The sequence below is a fragment of the Emydura macquarii genome, unplaced genomic scaffold (assembly GCF_026122565.2).
Source record: "Emydura macquarii macquarii isolate MOO-44397 ecotype Brisbane River unplaced genomic scaffold, CSIRO-AGI_Emac_v2 contig_2680, whole genome shotgun sequence".
In the NCBI taxonomy this organism is placed as follows: domain Eukaryota; kingdom Metazoa; phylum Chordata; order Testudines; family Chelidae; genus Emydura; species Emydura macquarii.
In genome coordinates this window covers 2,431,532-2,450,157 of record NW_027132817.1, presented here as the reverse complement: position 1 = coordinate 2,450,157, position 18,626 = coordinate 2,431,532, and the positions used below count along the sequence as shown (strand labels likewise).

Sequence of the window (18,626 nt, the reverse complement as noted above, 5' to 3'; positions counted from 1 at the left end):
TATGGAAAGTGAACGATCAGCTGTTGTGACCTGCACAGGATGTGCTATGTTTGTCTTTCTTCCAGAGGATAGAAGCGACTTCATCTGTGTGAAGTGCAAGCTAGTCTCCATATCGGAAGAGAAGGTTAAAGGAATACAGATCCAATTATCAACCTTGCGTTGCATTAAAGAAAATGAAGACCTTCTGGACAGAAGTCAAGATTAGCTACTGCAGGCACAGCATGTGGAAGAATCCGAAAGGGCAGTGCAGGGGAGACTGAAGACAGGGAAGAAAATTGGCAGCATGTGACCTCCAAAAGAAAGAGAATTCGTATACCCCCAGTGCAGGTAGAGGTAAGCAATCGTTTTCAGGCTCTTTGCACAGGTACTACAGCGGAAAACAGTTTGGATGATTCATCTGAGGAAAGGGATCAGGAGGCCCCATCAATCAGAAGGTGTGGGATGCCTTGTTCTGGGAATGGGGATTCCACGACCACCACTCCCAAGAGAAGGGATGGGTTTTGGTGGCCAGAGACTCCCTTCTAAGGGGGATGGAATCATCCATCTGCCATACAGATCAAGAAACTCGAGAAGTGTGCTGCTTGCCTGGTGCTAGAATTCAGGATGTAATGGAAAGTCTGCTGAGATTTATCAAGCCCTCAGCCTGCTACTATCCCTTACTATTTCTCCACCTGGGCACCAATGACCCTGCCAAGAACAACCTTGAGCGGATCACTGCAGATTATGTGGTTGTAGGCAGGAGGATCAAGGAGTTTGTGGCGCAAGTGGTGTTCTCGTCCATCCTCCCTGTTGAAGGAAAAGGCCCAGGTAGGGACCATCACACATTTACTTCAACACCATGTGCATAACCAAATTGCGGAAGAGAGGGCTTTGGATTCTTCGACCATGGGATGTTGTTCCAGGAAGAAGAATTGTTAGGAAGAGATGGATCCACCTAACGAAAAGGGGGAAGAGCATCTTCACAGGCAGATTGGCTAACCTAATGAGGAAGGCTTTAAACTAGATTTGCTGGGGGATGGGGACCTAAGCCTGGAGGTAAGTGAGGAAGTGGGACACCAGGAGGAAGCTCAACAAGGAGGGTGCAACAGGGGAGGCTTCCTGATTCGTACTGAGAAAACAGGGCAATTGGCCTGATATCTTAGATGCCTGTACATGAACGCAATAAGCCTGGGAAACAAGCAGGAGAAATTGGAAGTCCTGGCACAGTCAAGGAACTATGATGTGATTGGAATAACAGACTTGATGGGATAACTCACACAACTGGAGCACTGTCATGGATGGGTATAAACTGTTCAGGAAGGACAGGCAAGGGAGTAAAGGTGGAGGAGTTGCACTGTATGTGAAAGAGCACTATGATTGCTCAAAGCTCCAGTATGAAACTGGAGAAAAGCCTGTTGAGAGTCTCTGGGTTAAGTTTAGATGCAAGAGCAACATGGGTGATGTCATGGTGGCCGTCTGTTATAGACCACCAGACCAGGAGGATGAGGTAGATGAGGCTTTCTTCAGACAACTAGTGAAAGTTTCTGGATCACAGGACCTGGTTCTCATGGGGGACTTCAATTACCCTGATATCTGCTGGGAGAGCAATACAGCAGAGCACAAACAAACAGATAATGTGGAAAAAGCTGAAGTACTTGATGCTTTTTTTGCCTCAGTCTTCACAGACAAGATCAGCCCCCCAGACTACTGCACTGGGCAGCACAGAATGGGGAGGAGGTGAGCAATCCTCAGTGCTGAAAGAACAGGTTCAGGACTATTTAGAAAGGATGGACATACACAAGTCCATGGGGCCAGATGCAATGCATCTGAGGGTGCTGAGGGAGTTGGCTGATGTGATTGCAGAGCTATTGGCCATTATCTTTGAAAACTCGTGGCGACTGGGGAGGTCCTAGATGATTGAAAAAAGGCAAATATAGTGCCCATCTTCAAAAAAAAGGGAAGGAGGAGGAACTCAGGAATTACAGACGGGTCAGCCTCACCTTAGTCCCTGGAAAAATCATGGAACAGATCCTCCAGGAATCCATTTTGAAGCACTTGGAGGAGGGGAAGGTGATCAGGAACAGTTAGCATGGATTCACCAAGGGCAAGTCATGCCTAACCAACCTGATTGCCTTCTATGATGAGATGACTGGCTCTGTGGTTGTCAGGAAAGTGGTGGATGTGATTTACCTTGACTTTAGCAAGGCTTTTGATACTGTTTCCCACAATATTCTTATCAGCAAGTTAAAGAAGTATGGGTTGGTTGGATGAATGGACAATTAGATGGATAGAAAGCTGGCTAGATCATTGGGCTCAACAGGTAGTGATCAACGGCTTGATGTCTAGTTGGCAGCCGGTAAAAAGCGGAGTGCCCCAGGGGTTGGTCCTGGGGCTGGTTTTGTTCAACATCTTCATTAATGATCTGGAGGATGGTGTAGATTGCACCCTTAGCAAGTTTGCAGATGACACTAAGCTGGGGGGAGTGGTAGATACCCTGGAGGGTAGGGATAGGATACAGAGTGACCTAGACAATTTGGAGAATTGTTCCAAAAGAAATCTGATGAGGTTGAACAAGTGCAGAGTCCTGCACTTAGGACAGAAGAATCCCATGAATTGCTACAGACTGGGGACTGACTGGTTAGTCAGCAGTTCTGCAGAAAAAGGACCTGGGGGTTACAGTGGACAGTGGATATCCAGTGGAAGCTGGATATGAATCAACAGAGTGCCCTTATTGCCAAGAAGGCTAATGGCATTTTGAGCTGCATTAGTAAGAACATTGCCAGCGGACTGAGGGAAGTGATTAGTCCCCTCTATTCGGCATTGGTGAGGCCACATTCGGAGTATTTTCCAGTTTTGGGCCCCCCACTACAGAAAGGACGTGGAAAATTGGAGAGATTCCAGAGGAGGGCAACAGAAATAATTAGGGGCTGAAGCCTATGACTTATGAGGAGAGGCTGAAGGAACTGGGCTTGTTTAGCCTACAAAAGAGAAGAATGAGGGGGGGATGAGGGGGTTCCAGGGAGGATGGAGCTAGGCTGTTCTCAGTGGTAGTAGATGGCAGAACTAGGAGCAATGGTCTCAAGTTGCATTGGGGGAAGTCTAGGTTGGATATTAGGAAAAAGTTTTTCACTAGGAGGATGGTGAAGCACTGGAATGGGTTACCTTGGGAGATGGTGGAATGTCCATCGTTAAAAGTTTTTAAGGCGCAGCTTGGGATGATTTAGTTAGGGTTGGTCCTGCTTTGAGCAGGTGGTTGGACTAGATGATCTCCTGAGGTCCCTTCAAACCTGAATATTCTATGATTCTTCTTCAGGGCTGGGAAAGGTACTCCCAGAGTCACCGCAAAATACAAGGTGGAAGAGATTGTTTAGCATAAGTAGCTAGCACATTATTGTTCAATGTAGAGTGGCCTGTTAAGATCTCTACAGTCATAGCACAAAAAGGAGGTTAGTGGGTTACAGATTGTTTGTAATAAGCCAGAAACCCAGTGTCTCTGTTCAGTCCATGGTTTTTAGCATCTAGCAGAGTAATGAATTTAAGCACCTAGACTCGTCTTTTGAAAGCGTTGTGCAGGTTTCCTTTGAGGTTGACACTAGGAACACCTTTCCCAGACCTGAAGAAGAGCTCTGTGTGGCTCGAAAGCTTGTCTCTCACACCAACAGATGTTAGGTCCAATAAAAGGTATTACCGCTCCCACCCAGTCTCTTTAATAACCTGGAAATGACACAGCTACAACTACACTGCATAGGAAAATACTGTCCTTTTAAATTGCATATTAACAGGCCAAGTAGCTTGTCAGACTGTACAATGCCTACCAGTTATTTTTCTAAAGTCACTGCACATTAGAGAATGAAGTGTTCATTCCAGACAAGCGCCCGACTTTTAAAAAAATTGATATTATTTACTGTTTATATTACATCAGTACTGAAATGTGGTAGGTGTGGGTACATATAGTAAGATGCCCACTGAATATTCTACATCTAGTGGGTACTTTAAAAACATCTCATTGTCCATTTTTAGTGCCTCAGTAGGTCTGAGAATGGCATACTACCTCTTACTTCCAGGCCAGAAGAGCTTAGGCCCATAGCAGTGGGAACAGACCCGAGTTCAAAGGAAAGTCACCTGCACTCAGTCGCACTGGGTTGAGTATGCTTGTTGTTTTGTTGGAGGTGAATGTTTGGTAAACTGAAGATGGACAGCAGCTTGTAACAAGTCACTTGAGCATGAAAGCTTTGCTCTCCTTGCTACTACAAGTGGCTTGAGGGCAAATCTTTCCTTTCTCTTGAATGCTATGTGGCAAGGGTCTTCTCCCACTGTATCTGCTCCTGGAAGTGAGAGGAATTTGGAGCAGGGAAAGGAGAAAGAATTCTACTATATCATCGCCTTGCAGGGGGAATTGGTGGGATCATCTCCCTACACTTGCCTCCCCTCAGATTTATGGGGCATGAATTCCGCATAGCTCTCCTCTTGCCAGAAGCTCCATGACTGTTTGGGCTCTTCGCTCGTTACTACTTTCACGAGTGACCCATACTCTTCCTTTTCTGATTAATCCAGGAAAAGGAAGCAGTATATCGGCCATGGAACTTCAACTGATCCAGCTGCATGAGCAGCATCACTAGCATTCAATACGGCGCATGGGTGGGGAAGACAAGTCTTACTGTGAACTCAGAGACCCATTTGGTGGGATAGCTTTGTGGGTTTCACACTGCCCAGCATCTGAACATCTCTGATCTAAGGAGTAGGGAGCAACAGAAGACAGACTGTGGACTCTCTAGTGAAGGGCTAGAACGTTTCTGAGAACTCCTGCAGCACGACGGGTGTTTAGACTATAGAAGATACACCAAAAGCCATTCTACACACCGCTAGTCTCATTCTTCTCTCACTGTGACTACTGTAATGTTTATATTTCTGGCCTTCCCTTTTCTGAAGGCGCTCTCTCATAATTATCAAAAATGCCTTGCTAAAATCCTTCCTTTTAAGTCATTCTGACCCTCCTAAATTTCTTCCCACACAGAATCCTTCCATTAGCTTCTCTTCTTCTAAACCAAATTCAAGCACCTTGTCCTTCCCACCATCAAGGTCCTGTACAGTGCTACTTGTGCTTACATTGCTGTTCTCCTTTCCTCCAACTGCCCCATATGCTCTTTCAAATTCTCTCTTATTTCTGCTCCCTTGCTCTCTTTCATGACTTTAACTATGCCACCCTCTATGCTTCAAACAGTCTTCCTTGTGCTTTCAAACAAGCAACTGTCCAACAAGCCTCCTCCTTCAAATACCTTCTTAAAATCCACTTTTCCAGGAACTCTTCCTTTTTACTTCCCCCTCACCAATAACCTCTTTTGCTTCTCCTTTCCTGAAAGACCACCCCATCTTATACCTGTATCCTGTGTATGCTCTCTGGCTAGGAACACATCTTACTCAGTAAAGCACTTAGTAAAGTTGTGGCACTATATATATGGCTTTAATTTAAACTTAAAAATACTTAGCTTCTGACCCATCTCAAAAATAGAGTATGTACTTTCCAGATCTAAAACTATTAGGATCACAACCCCCAATACTTACAGCATTTTAATGGCCCTATGGTGCTCCCTACTCACCCCAAGCATTAGCAATGACTGAAATACAAGTGAAATACAATCCACCATTCAATTTTCTGAGAAAAAATGAGGAAAAGGGCGTAACTTGTGAGGAGTCTGTGATGCCTAACTACTGGGCTGCTAATTATTTAAAAACCTCAGAGAAACCATTCATTCATATCTACAGTCAAGTTCATTGTATATAGACAGACTCTCACAAACCTGAAGTGAGCTGTTAGCTCCATATGCGAACGTAACTTCTGGTGACAGGATGTGCACTTCACTTGGAATGGGACCTCTTTACATAAAGCAATTAGAAGTTTCTTTGCATAAGCTGGGAAAGATAAAGGAAGCGGGGTTCCTGTTTTATCTGCAATATGAAATGGTATAAAATGAAGCCAACGTAGAATTTCATCTCTTAGAATACAGCTTTTCACAATATGTTCCTTGCCAATCATTCTGACCACGTCACCTCTTCCCATTTGAATTCCACCATTGGCCCCCTCCCCAACTCTTTTCCAATTCAGCAAATTCAAGCTTCTTGCTGCTACCGTTAAGGGTCTTTATCAACTCCACTCCTGCTCTTATTAATGCGTTTTAACCAAATAAAAGGTATATAATGTGTAGAAAAAAATAAACCGTATAATATATTTAACAAGATTTTACATGTATTGATTGACTCCATCTCTCCCATCTTTCGTATGTTTTCCTTCTTAGATTTTAAACATTATGGGGCAGGAGAATTAGTGGATGCATGCATAAAGTCTAACATGTTGTTGGGGTACAGAATAAAAATAGTTTCCAATGTAAAACAAGTAGGAATAATTTATGAAAAAAATCTTTGTGGACATCATATGTCAAAAAGGGAACAAAGGCAACTATTTTTCCCTTTGCAGTTCACCTTTCACATAGTTAAGTAGTAATGACCAATGGGAAGAGCATTTCCTGGCAGTTGAGGCCAGGCCCTGAAGCATTAACTGCCTGGCATGGAGGCCAACACTGCTATTATTAACTACAAAGATATACAAATTTGAAGAAAGAAGCTAAGTATTCAGTCATTTTATGTTCTGAAATGTTTAAAGTTGGATTGTATCTGATGACAGATACTGTCTCCATTTTACATTATTGCTCTTTTCATGGCAGTTAACGAACAGTAAGTCAACAGATTTGAAAACCTGTGGCCTGATTTTCAGAGATGATGAGGACCTGAAGCTCTCATGGGCTTCAAATGGACTATTCATTTCCAATGGCCCATTAAGATTTAGAATACATATGAGAGATTAGTTAATGAACAGCTTCATTGTTACAACTATGTAACAGGTGACTGTACCAAATCGTAATCTTGTGGCCATACAAAACAAAGTGCAGTTCTACCCTGAAAAATAACTATATTACTATGCAAAACAGCAAGAGTCCTGTGGCACCTTAAAGACTAACAAATATATTTGGGCATAAGCTTTGGGCAGAAACCCACTTCGTCGGATGCATATATTACTACGGCTACTTCTTAAATCAAGAAGTCAACTCTCCATGTGTGTATTAAGAATCTAATCCATTTACTTTTGTCACAAAATAAGTGTTTACTGCTTATTGCTTGTGTTAAAACTCTGAAGCCAACACAGCCAATACTGAATGGGCTACAGACTCATTTCTTGTGCATCAACATAATTGATGTTGAAGTTCCAATCTTTACTCCTACGGAAGCCTACCTAAGACAATGGAGTCGCACAGATATCACTGAGGGTCTGATATGGGCTACTAATTTTTGTTACTGATGGTAGGAAACTAGGTCAAAATCCAACTTGACTTTCAGAGTCCAGGCTTATTTTGGAAGGCCTGGCAATTATAAACAAATCTTTATATTTGAAAATGGAGCAAATTTGATAGGAATCAGTAAGACACAAAATATGGAATTCCAAAATACCTTTTTATACAATTTCTTTCAAAAAACATTGTTCTCAAATGAAAATAACTTTGTAAACCTACATAGTTCGTGTATCTTTTCCCCAATTTCAGAAATCATAAAAGAAACACACATTTTTCCTTTAATTCACAGCTGAAAACATATTCCCTCTGTGGCAAGGTGGGCCTGTTTTGCCCCGTGGGTCTGCGCTCCTTACGGCTATGCCAGTGGTGTGGCTGGGTGGGTGGGTGGGACCCTGCGAGGAGTAGCCTCAAACAACGTAGTCCAAGGGCTACTACCTTCCCTGGGTCGCTCGTCTGTAGCCCCCCCTGGCTTGTGGCTCTCCTTCAGGCTCTTTGGGGCCGGCGTCCTCTGGTCTTGGTTGCACAGGCTCCTTCTTACCTCCCGTAGCTGGGTGCTCTCGCCACACCCACACTAGCTTCTCCACCAGCTCCACACCTTGCAGCAGCTCAGCTCTGCTCTGCTCCACTCCACTCTACTCCGCTCCTCCACTGACTCCACACCTTGTAGCAGCTCTACTCAACTCCCTCTCAGCTGCCCCCATCTGCCTGACTGGGAGGCTTTTAAGTGCTGGGGCAAGCTCCTTGATTGGCCCCAGCTGGCCTGATTGGCGTAATTGGCCTAATTGCCCTGGAGTGGCCCCAGCTGGCCTGATTGGCCTAATTGTCCTGGAGTGGCCGCAGCTGGATCACCCAGGGAACAAGGATTTGCTAAGCCTGGGGCTGATATATATGCCTTCCAGCACCCTCCTATAGCCATCAGGGCTGGCCTCATCACACCTCACATGACGTAGATGCACTATCAGAAGGACCTAAAAGATGCTACATTCAAATTACAACATACCACTCCATTTAAAAACCTGAAGGAAGTGTCTCTTTCCTGACATATGCTGCAGGCATTCATCTCGTATGCTGAAAAGGAGGAAGCAATATGGACATGCAAAGCACTGAATAGGCTGTGGAGGAAGATTTCTTTTATGCCCATCATTTTCATTTATCTGAAAAATAAAACAATCTGATTACTAAAATAAAAATCAATCGGATTATAAAAATATTTACTTTTCATTTAATAAACATCAATTTTAGTGCATATGAGAGATTCTTTATACTTTTATTAGACTTCCTAAAAAACTTTGGATGGACTTATAGTCACCATCCTACAATCCAGATGAGATTACTAACACAATGAAATTTTCAGAGGGCAATGGCTTAAAAGTTTGCTTTGACTTTACATTTTTTGTGAAGCAATATTATTGTATAAACATTGTATAAGTTACATACAAAAACTATGTTTTAAGTTAGGGTTGCAAACTCAAGCACTCAAAGGTTAGTAAGTGCCACAATGAAAGTTGCTCATGCAACCTTCATTCTGCACCCTTGTGCATTATTACATAGACTCTAATTACATGATCACATACTTCCTCCTCCTCCCCCAGGACCCTTACAATGTTCAGTGCACAGAATAGAGGACGCTCACTGAAAGCTATACAAAATTTTGTTTTATCCTCACTGTTCAATTTTTACCGCACATTAATAATTCTGTATTGAGTACTAGGTTTGAATAATTTCCTTATGGTCTTTTCCATAGCACTCATTAACCATAGCATAAGTGTTTCACGAACATTAATGAATTTGCCTTCACAATATCCTTGAGAAGTAGTAAGATATTATTCCCATTCTACAGATGGTGCGGGATACCAAGGCAGAGATTAAAGCCAAAATGACCAGAAATGACAAATAATTTTGGGTGCTCACTTTGAGATATAGGACTTGATTTTTCACAGTACTTAGCATTTTTATAGTGCTTTATAAGTTTAAGATACAGTTCCCATTTAATTCAGTTGACAATGTGAGTATTTCTCCAAAACTGACCCCAGAATCTCATGTTGATTACTCAGAAAATAAGATGCACCTAATTAATGGCTCTCTTATGAAAACTTTGGTTTAAGTGATATACCCAGCATCACACAGGAAATCAGTGTAGCAGTGGCAGGGAAAGAACCCAGTTCTCCTAGGCAGCATGCATCTGCATAAATCACAAGATCACCCTTTCTCTTCCTAAAATCCCCCGCCTCATTCATTACTCATCTTCGCAGCAAACGAAAAAAGGATCCTACAAAAAACCTCATTCACTACACAACCCAGACTTATTCCCTGAGCACCATCCATCTGGTGCACTGAATAAGGCAGGGCTTCTGAGGAAAAAATACTCTGATCATATAATTAAAGGCAGCATCAAAATGCACAAGCACAAGGGGGCCAAATAAAGGTTGCACAGGCAACCCCCTTTCCTCACAGCTCTAAATTCAAGTCAAGCTGCTCCCACTGCACAGTGCCTAGGCAGCCAGGGGACACTGAGTGGACAGAAGACAGTGTCTCCCCAATTTCAGTTCCTGTATCTGCCATCACAATGATTCTAGGTGGCTGGGAGGAGCAGGGAAAGTCCTGTTCAGCCCCTGCAAACCTAAGCATGGCATGCCTGTGCAACTGGCATCTAGAATGATAGGAAAAAATTTGAAGGATTGTAATGGTCAAATTTTGGTACATTCTTAAGCAATGCTGTGGATGTTGTTTGTGACTTGGAAGAACATGCTATCACGCTTTGAGGAGGATGAACACTGGCAGTTTCATAATAATTGGTAATACATCCAGATATCCATCCCAATAGTCTCGGAACAAAAATTGTGGCTCCCTTGGATCTATCTGCAAAGGAGATAAACAGCCTGGGTGACCTTTGAAATTATTTAGTCCTACCCAAGGAGAAGGCCAGCACCCTTCTAACATCCGATGTACGATAACAGAACTCCTGCAAAGAGTTATGTAGCTTCAGGAAAAATACTGGTAGATGAATAGATTGGTTAGGGTGGAACTCAAAGAACCTTATGTAAGAATTTAGGATGTGGGCATAAAGAAATCTTATTTTTTAAACATACCATATCGGGGTGTCGGGGAGAAACCAATTTCCCAAACTCTACAGGCTGACATGATGGCTATTGACGTGATCGCTATTGAAAAGGTGGTTTGCATAGATAAATGGAGTAGAGAAGAGGTGGCCACAGATTTGAATGGATGTTTCATAAGGCAGTTGAATACCAAATTGAGGTCCCAGGTCAAGGTGGAGGGTCTCTAGTCTGGAGGTAGAGAGTCCCAAAATCCTTAACAAACCTAGATGATACAGGATAAGCAAATATGGAAAAGCCCTCTATAGTCAGATGAAAGGCTAATATTGGATCAAATGGACCTTAATTAAGCTAATTGATAACCCCAATTTTTTCAAATTCAGCAGATAATCCAGGATGACTGAAAGTGACACAGATCCATGCAGGAAATGGTGATGACAGCACCAATGGGTGAATCTCTTCTGTTTCTACAGATAAGTAGTATTGACTTTTTTCTGCTATTCATTAACTCCTTAGAACAAGATGATTCTAACGATGAAAACCATCAAGGAAAGTGAAGAATTCAAGTGAAACATGTGACCCACATCCTATGAGAGGAGATAAGGAGTGGTCTTGAGAGGTGGATGTACACATAGGTGAAGTAGGTAAGGGTATCTCAAGCTTGTCTCAGATAGATTAGTTCTATAAGGATAACCCTGGCTCTGATTTTGTTCATCCTCACAATCAGCAGAGTTGGAGGGAATGCACTGAACAGGAATGCACTCTGCTTCCAGGACAGAAGAAAGGCACCCCCCAGAAAGTAGTGGCTATGCACCAGTTCCATAGCTTCAGCACAGAGAGGGGAATGTCCTCCCCTGTTTGTTAATACAGAACACGCAGGACATATCCGTCATGACCCTCATTGATTTGTCACGATGAGAGGTAGAAAATGGAGGCAGATGTGCCTGACAGCCCTGAGCTCCAACAGATTGATGTGGAGACTGGTTTCCTGAGTTGTCCATCTGCCCTGAGTTATGAAAACTCAGAGATGAACTCCCCATCCCTACAGTGATGCATCTGTTGTTCAAGTCAGTGATGGAGTTGGGTGGCAGAAGGGAACGCCCATGCAGATGTTGAGTTGATCTTTTCACCAATCCAGGGAGTTCCTCACTTGTAGAGGAACTGTCACCTGTCTGTCCAACCTATCTCTGACAGAATAGGTCATTCTGAGCCAAAAAGCAGCAGAGGTATACCCTTGCATGAACAGTCACAAAAGTGCAAGCTGCCAGGTGTCCCAGGAGCTGAAAACATTTCCTTATAGTGGTCCGAGGACTCCCCTAAATTGTCCACAAATCTGACAAGGTTACAAACCTGTCTATGAGAAGGTAGTTCCCATCTGTCAACATGTCCAAAGAAGCCCCTATAAACGCTATCTTTTTTACAGGGGTTAACATGGATTTTGTTACATTTAGCTGAAGACAACACTTGAAAGAGAACAAGGGCTATCTGGGCAGAAGATAACACTGCTTCATAAGAATGGCCCTTGAGTAGCAAGTGATGGAAGTATGGGAAGTCCAGGATTGCTTCCTGTTGGAGGTAGGCAGCCACTACCACAAGGACCTTGAAGAACACTATGGGGACTGAGGAAAGAATGAAGGGAAGCACTCAGTGTTGGAAATGATCATGGCCTACAGTGAATCATAGATATTCCAGTGCAGAGGATGTACTATTATATGGAAATGGACATCTTGTAGGTTGAGGTCTGAAACCAGTCCTCCTTCTCTAATGAAGAAATTATAGCTTCCAGTGTCACCATCCTGAACTTCTGAAGCTTTACAAACTTGTTTAGAAATCTTAGATCGCAGATCGATCCCCACCATCCATCCTTCCTTGATACAAGGAAATACTTTGAGTAAAACTCCTTCTCCCAGTGAGGGCGAGGGACCAGCTCTATTGCTTCTAACTGGAAGAGAGAATTCACCGCCTGTGCTCATGAAAGGGGTCACTGAAGAGAGACAGGGAAGGGGAGTGGAAGGGAGGGAATGACATAAAATGGATGGTGTAGCTCGGTATTATGACCTCTGTGACCCACTTGTCTGTAGTAATCCACCTTCAAATATGTTGGAAATGGGAAAGCAGTCTCGAAAGGGAGGGTGGTGGGCAAATGGGTGCAGCTGTAAAACCAGAATTGTGGGAGGAATACAGAACCCATGACCAACCCATCAAAATTGCTGCTCAGAAGATGATTGGGTGGTCGTGGAGGGTGGATGGACAGTCCTTTCTCTGAAACTTGCGTCTTTTCCTGAGGGATTCAGTGGATCAATGGGATCCAGAGAACTAAGCAGGACGTGATCTTTGGTCAGTCTGTGACCTACTAAGCAGTCATTTATTTGTAGGTGTATATATACCTAAAGAAGAAAGTGGCTCTAGAATCTTTCAGTGTATACAAGGGCTCATCTGTGGTCTATCAGAAAAGCCTATGGCCATCGAAGGCAGGTCTTCAACTCCAAGAGCTGGAGCCATGATTCCTGGCGCATAACAACCATCATGGAGAAGGATCTGGTGGCCGTGTCTGCAGCATCCAAGGATGCTTGAAGAGCACTCCTGACCAATAACTGGCTCTCTAAAACTAAGGATTGGAATTGCTCCCTATGTTCCTGTGGCAGGTATTCAATGAAGGTCAGTTGTCTATTATAGTTTGTGAAACTATATTTGGCCATGACCGCCTGATAGTTTGCAATCCTGAACTGCAGGATTGCAGATGAACAGGACTTCTGTCCAAATAAATCCAGTCTCTTTTGGTCCTCGTCATGTGGAGTAAACCCAGAGAAGTGTAGCCCGCCCCACTCATTTATGGTATCCAGTACTAGAGAGCTAGGCGGAGGGTGAGAATAACAACAAAATCAGAATCTTAAGGAGAACCTAATACTTTTTATCCTCCCTTTTACATAATGGTAGACTAGTAGCAGGTGTTTCCCCACATACTCTTAGCTGGATCCAGGACTGCTTTATTGATGGGTAATGCCACCATAGAGGATGCTGCTGACTGTGAATATCCAACAGCTTGTGTGTGAATCCATGACCAATTAAAGTGGAATTTGAAGAGTGTCAGATACCCTTTTTATGAAGTCTTGAAATTGCTGAAAATCATTGGCCACAGAAAGCGCTAGAGACAAGGATGAAATGGGTGTTTGAGGGTTGTCCTCTTTATCCACCCTGGCCTCCTGTTCTTCAGACATCTCCTCCTGTGTGGGGAGGGGACTGGCTGAGAAGTAGAGGACTGAACAACCCTACTCTTCCTTCAAAATGATACCTGTGGTCTGGAGAATTGCTGTTGGTAAGCAGCCCCCTGAGGAGGGGTGGCATGTAGGGTTAGTTCCACACTCTTGATGACAGTCACGATCATCCTTGTGACTGTCAAAGAATGGGTTCCTGACAGGATATATTGGGGAGCCCTAGATTGAAATAGAAGAGGCCAACTGGAATATCCTTCATCCTCCTCAACTTCGTCCAGTGGAGAAGCCTACATAGAAAAGGACAGAGTCCCGTTGTACCAGGGGTGGTGGCAGCCTGGAGACTGAGGTCTCGGTATCCAAAGATGCTCGGTACCCAAGAAAAGCAGGGATTCTGGCTCATCTGTTTTGGACAGGTCCTTTGCATATCTAATCTCTTATGGTACTGAGTAGGGAATTGGGGTAACAGAGGACATAGTAGCCAAAGGAGTAGCAGAGAACGCAGTACCCAAAGCTGACAAAGTCGCTGGCATGTGTATCCATGTATGTGCTGATGGACTCCAGCGCCATTACTTGTTCAGTACAAAAATTGTCAAATGGGTAGGTGCCAATGGCAGGACTAAGCCTGCCAGTACCAGATCAGGGTGCTTATGCTTACTGCAGGATAAATATGAAATTAAAGAATTAGAGTTATCTTAAATTTGGTTCTGGAAACATAGAGGTGTTGTAAACAAGGGCCCTGACTAACAAGTAAAAGGCAGGCCTTGAAAGTAAAGAGAGTTATAAGATCAGAAGGAATGAAGTAGAGAGGATGTCTGGTTAAAAAAGAATAATAAGATAAGGGGACATTTCTAAAAAAAAAAGGCTTCTGATTGACAGGAGTGACTGCAGACGGTTTTAAATGAGACAAAAAGTATCTGTCTTCAAGGGAGCGAAAATGGACCTCCCTACTCCATTTATTGGTATCTTAAAAGTAAAGCCTGTATGTACCCAGGTGTGACCAAAAAGCTTTTGGTCAGCAGGAAAGAAGGGAAGGGATGAGGAGGAAAGCCTGAGGAAGAAAGGAGGTTGTAAATCTTAGTTGGATTATGACTGGAACTAAGGGTGAATGGTCTCAAATTGATTTTTAAATGAAGTTAGTAATTGGCAATGACATCATTTGTTTGTCAGAGGGTATAAAAAGAGTTATGAATTTGAGGGTTCTTTGTCAGATCCTACCTGATCATTAGATGATTTTCCCTAAATCTGGCCTATTTGTAAGTATACTGATCACATGCTTATAAATACTTTGTTACTGTACGGGGTGTAGCAACTGTTTATTTTTAGGCCGTCAGGCATGTTTAGAACAATTGTATAAAATACCATTTGGCCTTTGGACTAAATAAAGGAATTTATGGTTAAATTAGTGTCTGGGGGGTCTCCCATATTAATCATTCCAACACTTGCCCACCTTGTCCCTCGTAGAGGGTACCGAAGCCCTGTCGGACCCATGTCTCTCCCTTGAGTTTCGGGGATTTCCAGCCCTGCCGGTACCAGAGGAGTCATTCTTTGACTCAACGGTACCAAGCAGAGACATTAAGGCTTCAGAGACCATCAATCTCACAGGGGACCTGGGTTTTTTTGGAACAGGCTCCTTCCAATGAGAGTCCGTACTCCTCTTTTTTGGGAATCTTCTCAGAAGCCTCCAATGACCGTCCCTTCTGAGGGGAAGCCTGCACCAAAGTGGAACAGGCACTGGATCCATCTGGAGACAGGGTCAGGGCTCCTGACGAAACTCAGATGCTGGTCGAAGTGAGCGCTCCATCATTAACAGTCTGAGCTTAATCTCTCTGTTCTTCCTTGCCTTAGCCTTGAGAACCAGGCAGAAATTTTCCTGTTAGGAGACATGGCACTCCCCTAAATAGGCACCCTTAGGGTGGCTGTTGCTCACAGGTATAGCCTGTTAGCAGGAAAGGCAGCATTTGAAACCTGACAAGCCAGGCATGCCCTGCCAGGAAATCAAGGTTCCCCAAGGAGAGGAGGAAGAAAAACAAAAAGACACAAATAACCAACCTATCCTTGTACTACTAACTAATCTTAAACAACTACTAGAAGAATATGAAATAGCTGAGGCACGGTCAAGGTAGGCACACTAGAGCTCGGTCTCAGGCCAAGGTGATAGAGAAGCAACTGAGGGCGGTCCACCAATGCTACTATATAGCCGTGGTGTCCGGCATGAGGTGGCATAGGGCACATGCACTGGTCAAATGAGCACAGCTAGCAAAAAAATCTCTCAAGGGCTTGAGAAGTGTATGGACACCTGAAGTGGAGCTTCACTGGGACCTTCTTGAAAAAGAATGTATAGTTACATCTTTAAAAAGAAAGGATCTTGTTGCTTCTTCTTAACTGAGGTTGATCTTCATAGAACAGTATGTTGAAAGAGAATTAAGTATACAGCAGAAGCTAGTAGAAGAATATTAGGTAAAAGCATGGAAGAAATTAACAGAACTGTAAGGGGAGTTTATCAATGTTTCACATATACTAATCTAACATACATCCATTTCTAAAAGAGTGATTATGTGCCTTCAGTGACAGATACAAGAAGATGCATGTACTGAGAGGCTCAAAAGAAGTCTTCAGAAGTTTTGTGAGACTGAAATCTTTAATCACATGGATTCACAAGGTATGATTTTAAATATATATGTTCAAACCTTTAATTATGTTTTCTAAAGGATGAGAAGAGTCTGAGCTCCTCTGCACAGATGCATGGAAAGCAGATGGCAGCCAAGCACCTGTGGACAATCCCTAACAAAACTGGCAAAAGGAGGATCTGGTGTTATTACCCTAGACTCTAAATACTCTTTTTTTGTATTGCAGTAGAGCCTAGGAGCCCTAGTTATGAACCATTGTGCTAGGCACTGGAATAAAAAGATGGCCCCTGCCCTGAAGGCCTTATAGTCTAAGTACTGTAATGAACCCATTGGGCTCATTACTGGATACTTCACTCTACCACAGCCTTGGTAGAGGCAAAAGATCTAGCCAGTGGAAGGCAGTTTCCCAGTGAGACATCCGGCTTGTAGAGGGCTCTGCAATCTCAGAATACAGAAGAAAAGAAGCATCATTCTGCAGTCAGAGGAGACCAAAATCAGGAGGCAGCCAGAGGCTGCAGATGAGTAGGAAAGCAGACTAGAGATAATGGCCAGGAAGCTGGCTGCAGAAATGTAACCAGGTAGCCTGAGAACTGGACAGAAACTCTAATCTGCTCAGAATAGGATTGCTGACAGGAGACAGCAGTAGCCGCAGCAAGGGGATACAGCACTGTAGTCTGCAAGCAGGAGACAGCGTGGCAATGGCATGCAAACTTTTAAGATTGAACCTGCAGAAAGGGATGACAACTGTTGGGTTTTAGTGGTTATTATGCAATGCTCGAACACCATCCATGACAGTCTGAAGAAGGGAACAGGTCAAGGTCCCACTTTCTCCACTCCTTTCTGAATCATTGTTGGCAACTATTCCTCCCATACACGAGACGGAAAATCTCATTTGACTCCTCTGAACTAGGCTCCCATATTTACGCTTTCACCAAATCTTATCACTTCGCTAAAAGGGCTTTAAAAGGCATCTTTTCCTCTACATCCCTACTGTTAAAAATCCTTAGTCATCTTTTTCCTCACCTACTGTATCCTGCCTTCTTGACTTTGCTTTGCTCCATTTTCTAATCTATTCAAAATTCTGTTCCTAAAAATCATCTTCCTGTCCAACTGCTCTGATCACGGCCTCCCCTTCTCAAATCCCTTCTCTTTTTTCTTATCGTCTACATCAAGTTCTTCCCCACCAAGACCCTACAACGCTGCCTCTCCTGACATCTCTGCTCATTTCTTTCTGCTACCTTTCCGGACATCTTTGAAAACATCCTTGCAGTATCCTCTTCCTACTGCAATTCTCTTGCCTTCTTTCATGCTGTCCCCTGTGCTTGGAACAACCACCCTCTCCTTTTGTACCAAAATTACCACCTCTTTAGTCAAACCCTTTTTTAAGGAACACCTCTTCCACCAAACTTTTCCAAGGACTCCTTTGCTAGCAGCATTTGCAGGAGTTGCACAGATGCACAAATGGAAGGGAAGGGGAAGGGAGAGAGAAATTATAGCCAAAATTTTCAAACCTGGGTGCCTGTATACCGATCAGGGCTGCTAAACAAAAATAGCCTGAATTTCAGAAGTTCTAAGCACCTACAGCTCCCACGGACTTTAATGGGATATGTGCTCATGCAGCATTTTTGGTAACTAAATATGGAATTAGGCCAACAGTTTCTAAGCTTCTGCTTGTTTATATCACCTCCCACACCACTGAGCTACCCAGGAACACCAAAGATCCAACTTCAGCCTCTGCTTTTGTACAAAAGGCCCCTCCAGCAGTACTGTAAAACTAAAAAAAACAAAGGTGACCATCACAGATAAAAAGGGAGGGGGAAATAGGGCCCAGTAAAGGCCAGCCTTTTCCCTCGTGCTCCCTTATACCAAGAACTGTGCAGGGGAAACTCGCCCCACTCTGGGGGCACTAGGACCCAGGCAGAGGGATTGGGAGTAAGTTTCAAAGAGGAGCCAGCCAGAGTCTCCAGCTGGCAGGGTCAAAAGCAGCCGAAGCCAAGGGCTGTTAATCCTTGGAGAACCTTCTTCAGTTTTGACTGGCCTTCCTTTGCCCTATGCTGACTTGCTCTTGGTTCCAACCCTCCCCTAGAATCATAGAATATTAGAGTTGGAAGGGACCTCAGGAGGTCATCTAGTCCAACCCCCTGCTCAAAGCAGGACTAACCTCAGCTATATCATCCCAACCAGGGCTTTGTCAAGCCTCACCTTAAAAACCTCTAAGGATGGAGATTCCACCACCTCTCTAGGTAACCCATTCCAGTGCTTCACCACCCTCCTAGTAAAAAACTTTTTCCTAATGTCCAACTTAGACCTCCCGCCCTGCAACTTGAGACCGTTGCTCCTTGTTCTGTCATCTGCCACCACCGAGAACAGCCTAGCCCCATCCTCCCTGGAACCCCCTTTCAGGTA

The 18,626-nt window shown here is 43.8% G+C and overlaps 1 protein-coding gene across 4 annotated transcripts in view; it reads right to left on the bottom strand.

Annotated features, from left to right (window-relative positions):
- Nucleotides 1-18,626, bottom strand: part of ZNF451 (zinc finger protein 451) — a 77,735-nt gene that overhangs the window by 30,712 nt on the left and 28,397 nt on the right. For all 4 annotated transcript variants that reach the window (XM_067565506.1, XM_067565505.1, XM_067565507.1 and 1 more), the window contains exons 8-9: nucleotides 8,323-8,476; nucleotides 5,778-5,925 (exon numbers count right to left, since the gene is read on the bottom strand). In XM_067565506.1, coding sequence (XP_067421607.1) covers nucleotides 5,778-5,925; nucleotides 8,323-8,476 — 302 coding nt within the window. The remainder of the gene's footprint in view (nucleotides 1-5,777; nucleotides 5,926-8,322; nucleotides 8,477-18,626) is intronic.